Here is a 13,112-nt window from a genome sequence, read left to right as displayed (position 1 = left end):
ACATTAGTGACGCCAGTGTGACATGACCAATCATAATTGACATAAACCTGCGTCATCAGACCAATCATGGAACAGTAAATCTGTTGAAAGGATTAAGCGTGAATAAGATGGCAGGAAAAACTAGTTTAAGCTTCTAACTGTGTTTGAAAGCTGGTAGCTGGTTTTTGGAACAAGGTATTTGTTAGACCAGCTAATGACCAGCTGGTGACTAGACTGGACCAGCTACCATGTTTCAAAACACAAACACACTAGATTAACAAATAATTGAAACCAAGTTAAAACAAAAATTTTAAATATAAATGAAACAAAGCAAAAGCAATGATTTTGCAAGACATATTTTCCATGGTCATATAATTTACTTGCACACTGTAAAAAAAATCCATAAAATGTACACTAAAAATGGCAGCTGTGGTTGCCAGAATTTTACTGTAAAAAGTACAATTGTGAAGTTTTAGCTTTTACGGTTTCAACTTAAATTTAAATTGAAATACCATAATTTTATGAACAGATATCATGTTAATGTACCAATCCTAAAGTATTAAAATCTGTTTTGTACCCTTGTAATACACTGATAACCACCAAAAGCAGGTGGTGATGAGAAAGTCACATGATGAACCAAAGCTCATCACAAGTAGCTTTTAAATATTAACATATATAGAAGGTGCACAGTTTAAATCACACAAACACTCATGGTAACACACATGAAACTAAAATAATAAAATAAACATTAATTTAACGACATTAGATGTAACATACAACCCTACTGCACGAAACTGGTAAGACAAAACTAAATAGAAACAGTTATTACAACAACAACAACAACATCAACAAAAAAACATCAAATTTTAAAACAAATGTAACACAGGGAATTATGGGAATGTCAATTTACGGTTATTCACTGTAAATTTTGCATTCTTTTTCACTTCTGAAAACGCTATACTACTGTAAAATTACATGCAATGTAAAGTACAGTTTTTTAGTAGGGGAACTTACCATTGACCATTTAATAGGTTTTTACAGTTTTTTACTGTTACATTCACTGTCATTTTTTACAGTGCAGCAGTTATTTTCAGTCAAGTGTGAGTTTGCGCCACCGTTTTTTCTCTTTGCACTTCACATTTCTGGCGTTTTGACATGGGGGTGGAGTCAGGGGACTGGGGTGTGTACAGCTTTACCACTAGTTTTAATATAAAACACTGAAATTAACTTGATAAACTATACATCATTAAAACATTTCTAAAACTTAAGCTTCTTTTTTTAAATCTTACAGTGACAGTAATTTCTTAATTTAAGTCGATACATTTAATGTGTAATATTTACTGATTAAATGTTCTTTACAGACATTTAAAGTGAATGCGAGAATCCATAAAACTTTTATCCAAATGTGCATAGTTTTGGACAGAAAGCCCTGAACTCACACTAGTGAGTGATTCATTTATATTTTCCAATTCTTTATTTTTGCTTGCTAGTTTTTTTTTCCTGCAAAACTCATTTTCTTTTGCAAGTATTGATTTGACTGAAAAGTGGGTAACACTTGTACTTTTGTACTTAAAGCCTTTATATATAATGCATTACAAAATTATAATGCATTTTTTTAACTGCAAATACTTATCTATTTACTGTTATACCTTTAGAACGTATAATGTGTAATGCACTTAACAAACAACCAGTTTCAGATGTAAAAAGGAAATCTGCAAATGAAGAGTTTATTTGCAAAAACCGATGAACACCATTTAAAAAAAAAAAACTGAGTGGCGTGCATTATTCTCCACATATAGTGCGATCTGAACCCTAAACACATTTTGTCAAAAAAGTTGGTATTGTCCACATTCAAGGCATTGTGATTTCACCCTTTACTGGAGAAGCCGAAAAGCGCCGTTGTTGTCTGTGAACAGAAGTCAGTTTTAGCAAATCAGCGTTCTGTATTCAGGTCAGGTCACAAGGCTGCTTGTCACTTTGAAAAGACGGCCTAGATAAAAGGAGTTTCGAGTGATCGAGCATGGATAATTTCAATGAACTTGATGAACCCGTTATATCTTCTTCAGGGCATAAAAGGAAAATAAAAGCTGAAACTCTTCACGGAACCTTGCAAAAGCACCATGTTACAGTAATGAGGGAAAATTACATGTAATCACAACCATACAGTCTATGATCACAGCAACGTTTATCAGGCATCTACATTGTCAGCTGATGAGATTACAACATGTACAATGAGATAAAACTGATGTTTTTGGTAACACTTTATTTTAAGGTGTCCATAATACAGAGTAATTACTTAATTAAGTACTTAGTAGTAGCCGTTGTACTTACATGAAACAAAATGTACTTACCATGTTACCAAGTTATGGAACAGCCTCTAATTACAGTTTGTAATTATGTAGATGTAATAGGCAGTCACTGTTACACATATGTAACAGACTGAGTCTGTTACACAGCTACTTGTACACTTAAGTACAATTTACTTAAAGTAGCTTATGCCTGTGTAATATTCTGTAATTTTAATTTAATTAGACAGGTATTACATGTAGTTGAGCTGTGTATTGGTGGGTTAAATCAAACTAAGGTGCAGCTGGATAAGGTTTACAGTATGCACATGAAGTATGCTTAAGTACAATCTTGATACACTTTATTTTAAGTAGCTTATGTCTGTGTACTTACATTTTTAATTATGTTGTATAAAGTAACAGTCTTTTGGTTACATATGTAGCTGTGTAACAGACTCAGTCTGTTACATATGTGTAACAGTGGCTGCCTATTATGTCGACATAATTACAAACTGTAACTACAGGCTGTTCCATGACTTAGTTACATGGTAAGTACATTTTGTTTCATGTACGTACAACAGCTACTACTAAGTACTTAATTAAATAATAACTCTGTATTATGACACCTTAAAATAAAGTGTTACCGTGTTTTTTGTGAAACTCTGAAACATGTGGAGTTATCTGCTTTTGCCAAAAAACGACTGTTGGAGTTATCTGCTTTTGCTATAAAACAAACTTTAAATGAACTTTAATTTTGTAAGTTACCTGTATTTGTTTAAGTTATTATTACTGAATCAAAACAACCCAACTGCAGTTTGATTGATATCACTTGTAATGCACTTGTAACTTTGGTTACAGTTATTATAAAAGTTTTTGTTTTTGAATGTGCTATTTATGTAATGCTCTTTATAATTCATTGTATGAACATGAATATTTGTAACCACAGTTATAATACATTATATTACTTATCTTTTCATTGTTACACCTTCAGAAATAATGCGTAATGCACATGACAAACAACCAGTTTCAGATGTAACAGTTTCAGATGCATTTAACTTTGGTTACAATTAAAAAATATATAATGCATTTATAAACCTTTATAATGCATTATACATAAAGGCTTCAAATAAAATCATACGGTTTTGGAATAGCATGAGGGTGAGTAAATAATGACAGAATTTTAATTTCTGGGTGAACAGTTCCTTTAATACTCAAAGAGAATGTGTGAAGACTTTGGAAAATCTTGGGCTTGCTTCAGTCCCTTCACGTTTCTGCAGAAGATGGAGAGTTCCAAGTCAGTCTCTTGATCCCAAAATCTGTTGCTTTTGCTGCCAATACTTCAGCACTGCTCTCAGAAGCCCGTTGAGACAGAGAAAGAAATACAAATAAGCCTCCAGAACAGAAGTGATAGCCGTGTCCCCTCTCTCTCTGATCAGAGATCCAGGGGGTCGTGGAAGCCTACCAAAACTGCCTTCCCAAGATCCAGCTGTATGGTCCCACTAATGTGGCTCCCATCATCAACAGAATAGCTAAGCAGGCGGCTGGGAAAGAACCCATCAAAGATGCCTCTGTGAGTATCTTTAAAGTTTCTATTTATGGCACGGAATTGAAAGGGAAAATTCATTAAACATAAACACGAAGGAATTATGCTATCGAGTAATGGCGGAAACACAACCACAAAAGCGTTACTAGTGGCTATTTGCATAGGGAAATTCCTCAGTGGATTCTATGTTGTGGAAGTTATGGCTGACTACCACGATCTGGCATACTTCACTGAGACTGTACAGTGTTTCTCCACCACTGCTATCTGTGTACTTTAAAATGTGTATATTACATCATGTGTCTGGATTTGTGCCAGGTTAAAATACATACCCAAACATAACTACTACAACAACTACCTTACTTACTATCAATAATCAGCAAAGTAGGAGTTTTTTCTTAAAGGAACACTTCACTTTTTTTGAAAATAGGCTCATTTTCCCCTAGAGGCTTATTTTAACTCCCCTAGAGTTAAACAGTTGAGTTTTACCATTTTTGAATCCATTCAGCCAATCTCGGGGTCTGGCAGTAGCACTTTTAGCATAGCTTAGCATAGATCATCGATTAAACCGTTAGCATCTCGCTCAAAAATGACCAAAGATTTTCAATATTTTTTATTTAAAACTTGACTCTTCTGTAGTTACATCGTGTACAAAGACAGATGAAAAATAAAAAGTTGCGATTTTCTAGGTCGATATGGCTAGGAACTGTACTCTCATTTCGGCGTAATAATCAATGAACTTTGCTGCCGTACCATGGGTGGAGGAGGCGCAATGATATTACACAGCCATCAACTCTGCCGGCTGCAGCTCTGCATCTACACAAACTTAGTGCTGGTCACTTTCAGGCGCTGCGTAATATTATTGCGCCTGCTGCACCCATGGTACTTGATTCCTTGATTATTCCTTGATTATTACGCCAGAATAAGAGTATAGTTCCTAGTCATATCAGCCTAGAAAATCACAACTTTTCATTTTCTGTCAGCCTTGGTCCACGATGTAACTACAAAAGAGTCAAGTTTTAAATAGGAAAAATATTGTCATTATATATGGTCATTTTTGAGCGAGATGCTATCGGTCTAATCAGATTCAATGATCTATGCTAAGCTATGCTAAAAATGCTACCGCCAGACCCGGAGATCGGCTGAATGGATTTGAAAATGGTAAAACTCAACTGTTTAACAATGAGACAATGAGCCAATTTTCAAAAAAAGTGGAGTGTTCCTTTCTCAAAATCAATCAATCAATCAATCATTTAATCAATCAATAAATCAATTTGGAATGTTTGGAATTATAAATATTTTGAATTTTACAATTTTTGGAATTTAAAAAAAAATAAAAATGTATCATGTTATTAAGCAGCAGTCAAGTTTTAAGTCATCAAAATTTGTCATTTCAGAGTGAATAAATCTACTGTATATTCATATGTGGACAGGGCTTAAATCGGAAACTAAATTATAACCATATTTTAGATTAAACTAAAATGAATTACATAAATATATAAACAACAGTATAACTTTTATTATAAGTAGTATAGGTTAATGTTACTCTAAGATTGGACCTCAGAAATGCACATGCATTTTTCATAAAGTTAAGACTTTAGTCACGTTGACTTCATAGACTGACTATTGTACTGTAATTTTAGATATTTGTTATATCACTTTATTCTTGTGCTTGTTGGATAATCAGTCAAATGAATATTCAGTAGAATTCATTATTATATTCGGCTTCTGTAATATTGCAGGGTTAATTACATCATGCAAATAGCAGTGATGGTTTCTGCCCTTCGCAAATTTGCATTGAAAAGACATGTGTTTGTCCTTTCAATGAAATTAATTAATTTCAAAGCAAGGACTTAATTTTATGTGATTTAATGTAAATATGCATGGTGACATAAATTCACTGTCTGGACTGCAGGTGAAATGTGAGCTAAAAATGGATTTTGCACTGCCACGCAGCTTTTTAAAGTGGTTTAATGATTTTGCCCCTGACGATTCTTTTGTGTTTTTATCTTATGACCTTGGTTTGTTCACATAACCTTTGAAATTTAGGTCTAAATAAAACCGCTTAACGTTTTTTCAGCTGATTATCTGGAGGGCTGTTTTGGTAATTAACGCAGCTACAATCAATTTAGAGTTCTATTAAGTCTCTTTACATGGTGTTTAATGGTCTCGGGTCAAATATTTGCCCTCCAGCTTAGCAATTATCTATGCATTGCTCTATTTCATTGCTGTCTTCTACACACTATGTCCTTCTGATGATCTTCATTTATTATTTAATCTTATGTCACCCCCTCCCCAAAAGTGATCGTTTTTCAGTAAATGAGCTCAGCGAGATCAATGTTCAGAAACCAGGCCATTCATTCAAACTGTACATATTGCATGTTTAATGTTGGCAAGACCTCTGGGATGTTCAGGCCAGTAAATATTGCTAATTTTAGCCTACTGACTGCTTATTTTAGAAGAGTATCCAGTATTCTGTTCATTATTATCGAGACATTTAAAGGCACAGTTCACCCACTTTTTATGCTAAATAATTGATTTGTACCACTGAAAAAAAGAATACAGGTTTAGAACAACATGAGTAATGAATGCTTAGACATGAAGCTCCAGACATGTTAATAAAATTGTATAATAAATCAGACAACATACCTGATAATATCCCTTTTCTCTGCCAGCTATATCATATCCTGCTGATCCTCACAGACGGGGTGGTAACAGACATGGCCGATACACGAGAGGCCATTGTTCGGGCCTCATACCAGCCTATGTCTATCATCATAGTGGGAGTGGGAAATGCCGACTTCACAGACATGCAGATCCTTGATGGGGATGATGGAGTCCTGCGCTCACCCAAAGGGGAACCTGTTTTGAGGGACATTGTCCAGTTTGTGCCCTTCAGAGACTTTAAAACGGTCAGTTTTTCTCAGTTCTTTATCACTGGGAATTTGTAGTTCCTGTAAATCCTGCATCTCAGAAAGGTGTCTGCTGAGAATTAAAACATAAATGGTCCCACTTTATATCAGATGGCCTTAACTACTATGTACTTACATGTATATTAATGATTTGATACGATGCACTTATTATGTTATTACATTGTACTTATATTCAAAAAATCCTGCATGTAATTACATCTGTAATTCATTTCTGTAATTACATTTCTAATTACACTGTTGACCCATCCCTTACCTTAACCCACCCTTAAACCTACCCATACCACCAAACCTGTCACTAACCGTGCCCGTATCCCACCCTAATAGAAGCAAAATGGTTTTGCAATACAGTATAAACACAATTACACATTGTACCCTCTTAAAAATAAAGGCGCTTCACAATGCCACAGAAGAACCTTTTTGGTCTAAATGGTTCCATAAAGAACCTTTAACATTTGAAGAACCTTTCTGTTTCACAAAAGGCTCTTTGTGGCTAAAATCTTCTTCAGACTTTAAAAAGGTAAGAAAGAGATGGTTCTTTAAAGAACCTTTGATTGAGTGGTTCTTTGTAGAACCAAAATTGTTTTTTTCTATGGCATCGCTGTGAAGAACCTTTTAAAGCACCTTTATTTTTAAGAGTGTACCTATTTTTTGATGATAGTAGACGGCAACCCAATATAAAGTGGGACCAAATACATTATTCTGTTTACTTTGGCCTTCATAAATAATAATAATCTAGAAAATACATAATTAATATAAATTAATATAAAAAAGTTTTTTTTTTTGGTTATACTTTATTTAAAGGTCCTTGTTACTGGGTAATTATGCATTTAAGTACTGACTACATGTATTTACTATAGGCTTAGGGTTAGGATTAGGGTTTGGTTTAGGCTTACTTGCATGTAATTATGCATAATTTATTGTTATTATAATAGTAAGGACAGGGCCTAAAACTAACTTTTTGCCACACCTGCCACTGGCCGGTTACATTGAAAAAATTACCAGCCCAGTTTTTTTTTTTTTTTACCGGCCATGAGACAGGCAGTTACTTTAATTATAGGCATTTATGGTGTAATTACTACGTTTTCAAGTCAATCCATGTTCATATAGCGCAAACAATGAGCTGTCACTTTAATTCAGAGTGTCCAGCACAGCAAAATAGACTTGGTGCAGTTGTACTGCTGCAGATGCACCACGCCTGGAGTGCACTACCGAACCACAACAGTGTGGAGTGTGAATGTTCAAATTTGTTGAGCGCGGAAAAATAGGCACCACATGCGCATGGCAAACAGAGTATGTGTGAAACAGGCGTACAGTATCAAGTACAAGCCAGTCTCTCTTTTATCCATCGTCAGTGAAACACCACCCCTCGCTAAAACACAGAGAACCATCATGACTTTATGATGTTTATCATGTTTCCGTTCCGTTCCAGCATAACCCCAGGTACGTGTCGCCACATTCTCAGGTTATAACGAATAAAGAAAGGAAAAGTTAATCTTCCAAAATAGAGTAGCAATATTCTCAGGTACGTTTTTAAAACCTTGCCTATGGACAAGCTAGCCATCACACTGCTCTGAACTTATCAGCCTGTTTGTATCCTATTATTTGATTCGTTCTTTTCACTTATGACAAAACAGCTAACCAGTCACAATGATTTTTGTCTTCGGAAAAGATTATTTTATTCGCTTACGTCAGAAACAGTGAATCTCTTTAAAAACTGGCTGTTGCGTTGCATTGCATTGTAATTCGTAAAAGTTTATAATATAAATCATATAAAGTTGTTATGCATCAGTAATTTTAATTCTCACCCTATAAAAAAAGGAACCTATAAAAAAGGTAATTGAGAAAATTGAGATAGCTTATAAGATTACATTTTTAATATAAACTGAGTAATATAAATCTGCAAGTGTGAGATGTAAAATCATAAAGTCAGAAAAATAAAGCGAAGATTACAAGAAATAAAATTGCAATTTTGACATACTGTCACTGTGAAATCAAGAAACAAAGTTGAATTGCAAGAGACTGTAGAGTCACAATTGGGTGATATGAAGTCAATATTAAAAAGTTGCTATATATATGTATAAAACTAATATACTGTAATACTTTTTATGGCCTTAAAATTTAAAAAGTACATTTAACACATTGTAAATGCATCCGTGATGCCTTGCATAAATGACATGGTTTGTGGGTGACTGAATGCAGGCAGTGAGGCGAATCAGCATATGCCAGTGGTGCATTCGGGCAGAAATGGCTCTTAGAGCTTCACAGTTTCTCCTGTTTGTTTCCTCCACTGATGTACACAGCCAGAAAAAAAAAAAAACATTTCATTTTAGAGAAGTGAGGATTAAAAATGTGTCAATACTCTGAACAGCCTGCTGCTTGGCTCTCTACCAAACAATTCAAATTACAAACTGTACTTTCCCCATGCCTTTGTTTGGACACAGTTTGCATGAATTTGGTCATGTTTCCCCCCCTCATGGAGGCCAATAAAAGTGTGACTTTTGCAGGCTTCACCAGCTGCGCTGGCAAAGTGCGTCCTAGCGGAGGTGCCGAAACAGGTAGTGGAGTACTTCAGTCACAAGGCCATACCGCCCATGAACCCAGTGCTGAATTCAACCCCCAACTCCATCGCCAACACACCTGAATAACACTCAACCTGAAGTCCGGTCCAGCCCTGTACACCTCCACAGTACTGAAAAGGATGAGAGCGGTGACAGGGCTGTTCTGCCACAACATACAGTGTACACTGTCATTCTGTTCATTTATAAGCTATCCATACACGACTGACGGTTTGGATCTTGGTGTCTGATATTGCCCTTGACACCATGACTGCTCTCCCAGCATGCAAACCGGAGTCCTTTTCCCCTCTGCCTCACGTAAAAGCAGACAATACATCGAATTCCCATCAGGACCAGGCCTTCTGATCCCTGCTGACTCTTTTCAACTTCACAAGGCCACTTCTGCATTCTGCTGTTTTGTATGCCCTTCAGAGCGTTTCAAGACTTTGCTCTGCCTGCCTGTGGGCTCTTTTCCTTTCTGGACTCCTGGAGAACTGGAACAGAAATGCTGAGAAACGTACAATACAGTGTAATATGAATATTTGATCTATAGATAATAGCATGTACACTGACTAAAAGAGTTTGTGCTTTGGTTTTGCTGGACAAATATGCATAGTTCACTGCTAAAATCATCATCATCTTGATGTAAAGATAATGGGCGTGTGAGAATGGTCATCAACTGACTGGTCGATTAATCAGAATGACTAGTTTTAAATATTTTAGTGGTAGTGCTTGAATTAGCTTGCTGACAGAGCGCTGTTTGACAGTTTGCACGATGAAACCCTCCTGGAAAAGCTGCGTCTTCAAAACCATCCCCATTAAGACACCGCCAATACAGCCATGCATATGCAGACAGGTCTTTTAAGCATCTTGCGCCATGAGCATTAAAAGTAAAATGAGTTGTTTATGGAAAATACCTTTTTAAGATGTGTCTTGAGACTCTTGTGGTCTGTTTCATTGTTATGTCTAGCTTGAATGCATCTTACGTCAACACCCTCTAACAAACATGTCTGACTGGTGAACATGAAAACAGAAATTATACAGGACTTCTTCAAGAATTATTAGTTAACTAGTCAGCAGGTTGCCTGAGAATATTTTGATAATGTCTCTTTCACATTACAGTCTGTCAACAAGTCTTCATCAATGCACTGATTAATGGGTAAACTACTTGATTTGATTCTGTTTAAATGTTTTGTGGAAGCACTTGAACATTGCCAGGAAAAAATGTCACAGGCACTTTGTCAATCAAGAGGCAAGTGCATAAATCAATGCTCTAATTAAAAAGGTGAAGTGTGTAATTTCTGTGCCTGTAGCAGAGCCATTTCATAAATACTGTAACTTTGCTGTTTTCAGACTGTTTTAAATACAGTCTTCCCCTGTCTGTCATTGGTGGGCCAAACAGATAGTCCTTCCCCAAACTCACTTCACCCATGTATGGCATGTCTACCCATGTGAAAAAGAAGTAAATTGCATTGACAGCACTTGTAGTGTTTTTTTAAAAAAACTAATACATATACTTAAAGAGAGTACACTTTCATGATTGTTGCTTAAAGGAGTAGTCCACTTCCAGAATAAAAACTTACAGATAATGTACTCACCCCCTTGTCATCCAAGATGTTCATGTCTTTCTTTCTTCAGTCGTAAGGAAATTATGTTTTTTGAGGAAAATATTTCAGCATTTTTCTCCATATAGTGGACGATTATGGTGCCCCGAGTTTGAACTTCCAAAACGCAGTTTAAATGCAGCTTCAAACGATCCCAAATGCGGTTGTAAACAATCCCAGCTGAGGAAGAAGGGTCTTATTTTCATAAAAAAATACAATTTACATATTTTTGAATCTCAAATGCTCATCTTGTCTTGCTCTGCCTGGACTCTGTGTATTCTGGTTCAAGACAGTTAGGGTATGTCGGCGCCAATAGCCTTGTGGTTAGTACTCCAACAGTGCGGCGACCTGAGTTCGAATCCCGTCTTGAGGTCCTTTGCTGATCCCACTCCCCTCCGCCCAGTACTTTCCTGTCATCTCTCTACTGTCCTGTTCATTAAAGGCCCAAAAAGCCCAAAAATATAACTTAAAAAAAAAAAAAACAGTTAGGGTATGTCGAAAAACTTGAATTGTATTTTCTCCCTCAACTTCAAAAATCATTTCAAAATCATCCTACATCACTGCAGAAGCACCGACCCAGTCTTTGCAAAAAGAACATGCAAAGAAGATCCCTTAAGATCCCTTATGACACCCTTAACAAAAAAGGTAAAACAGTGATATAGGGAGAACATAGAACATAGCTGAGGGAGAACATGAGATGGGAGTTTTTCGACATACCCTAACTGTCATGAACCTAAAAAAAACGAGTTCAGGCAGAGCAAGGCAAGACGAGCGTTTACCATTAAAAAGTATGTAAACTGGAAGTTCAAACTTGGAGCACCATAGAAGTCCACTATATGGAGAAAAATGCTGAAATAATTTCCTCAAAAAACATAATTTCTTTACGACTGAGGAAAGAAAGACATGAACATCTTGGATGTGTAGGGGTGAGTAAATTATCTGTAAATTTTTGTTCTGGAAGTGGACTTCATCTTTAAAACTTCTACAATAATCTTGTCATGTTTTAAAGTTTACACATATTTTGATGTGTTGACTATCATACTAAAGCACATGTAACATATTTGATTACAATTACATGATTATAATAAATATTTTTGATGTAAATATGTTATATATATTATTTTTATGTATAATATATTGCAAGTTCATCACAAATACGTAATTACAAATATATTTAAATATGTGATGTTTTGATAGAAATTTCATTAAATTATATTTTAGCTTACCATAATTGCTTTAACTGTATTTTAAAGACATTAATGAAATTATAATTAATTATAAAATAATTATGATATAATTATGAAACTTAAGTTGGTCAAAAATACAATCTTAAGTTAAACTTACTGAGTTTAATATGCATTTAAACTGTAATACATTGTTGTTCAATTGTATATAATATGCAATTAAGTGTCAGTAAATTGTCATATTCAGTATGCACCAAGTATATTATGTCTGTGATATGTTCTCTCTTTAAAAGTATGCTAATGTGTACATCTTTTTCACAATAGTAGACACACTATATGCAGTCAAACAAAGCTTTTTACCATTAAAACACTTCATCTTTAAAACAAGATGTTTTAACTTCAAATTTTGCAAAAATTGGAATGTTTGAGAAAATTCTAACTATTTACAGCAATGGGAATAAGATACATACATTTAATTTACTGATGCATAATGCGGCAGTATAAACAGCATTTGCATCAAACAACAAACAATATAGCCATGTCAAGAATGAATGGCTGTACAGTTTTACACGCATGACCTGTACATGTACAAACAAACGCTGATGGCTATATTTACATATTACACCAGTGATTAATTTTGAAGAACAGCGATACCTTTCTAATACGAACTTCCTAATTCAGTATTACTTACCATTAAAATACCTGCACTCTCATTAAATTGTCAAATGAATTACAACCTTGTATACAACCAGACAGAAATTGTCTCTCATGTTATTCAGCATTATGCATCAGTTTGTCACAGTTGCTTCAACAAAATCCTGACAGGCATATGATGATGTATTGCATATTGACTTGAGATTTTAACACAAAATGTTTATACAGTGTATATTTCTATTTTAAGTGCAAATCAATATTTTCGAGTTATCCATTAACACAGGGTGTATATAATGGCATTTTGGGCATGGAATCATCTTGCTCTTAAGATTATAGCATCGCCTTAAGTAGAAACTGAAAAGTGTCACACGTCTATGC

General features: G+C 35.1%; 1 protein-coding gene across 1 annotated transcript in view; it reads left to right on the top strand.

Annotated features, from left to right (window-relative positions):
* The window catches only part of cpne7 (copine VII), a 76,270-nt gene extending 64,528 nt beyond the window's left edge, over positions 1–11,742 (top strand). The window contains exons 14-16 of the mRNA XM_051115866.1: positions 3,701–3,834; positions 6,480–6,716; positions 9,242–11,742. Coding sequence (XP_050971823.1) covers positions 3,701–3,834; positions 6,480–6,716; positions 9,242–9,382 — 512 coding nt within the window. The 3' untranslated portion in view covers positions 9,383–11,742. The remainder of the gene's footprint in view (positions 1–3,700; positions 3,835–6,479; positions 6,717–9,241) is intronic.
* The last annotated feature ends 1,370 nt before the right edge of the window (positions 11,743–13,112 follow it).

Source organism: Labeo rohita, chromosome 7 (genome assembly GCF_022985175.1).
Source record: "Labeo rohita strain BAU-BD-2019 chromosome 7, IGBB_LRoh.1.0, whole genome shotgun sequence".
Classification (NCBI taxonomy): domain Eukaryota; kingdom Metazoa; phylum Chordata; class Actinopteri; order Cypriniformes; family Cyprinidae; genus Labeo; species Labeo rohita.
Note: the sequence above shows the minus strand (reverse complement) of the source record. Positions and strands in the feature narration are given on the sequence as shown.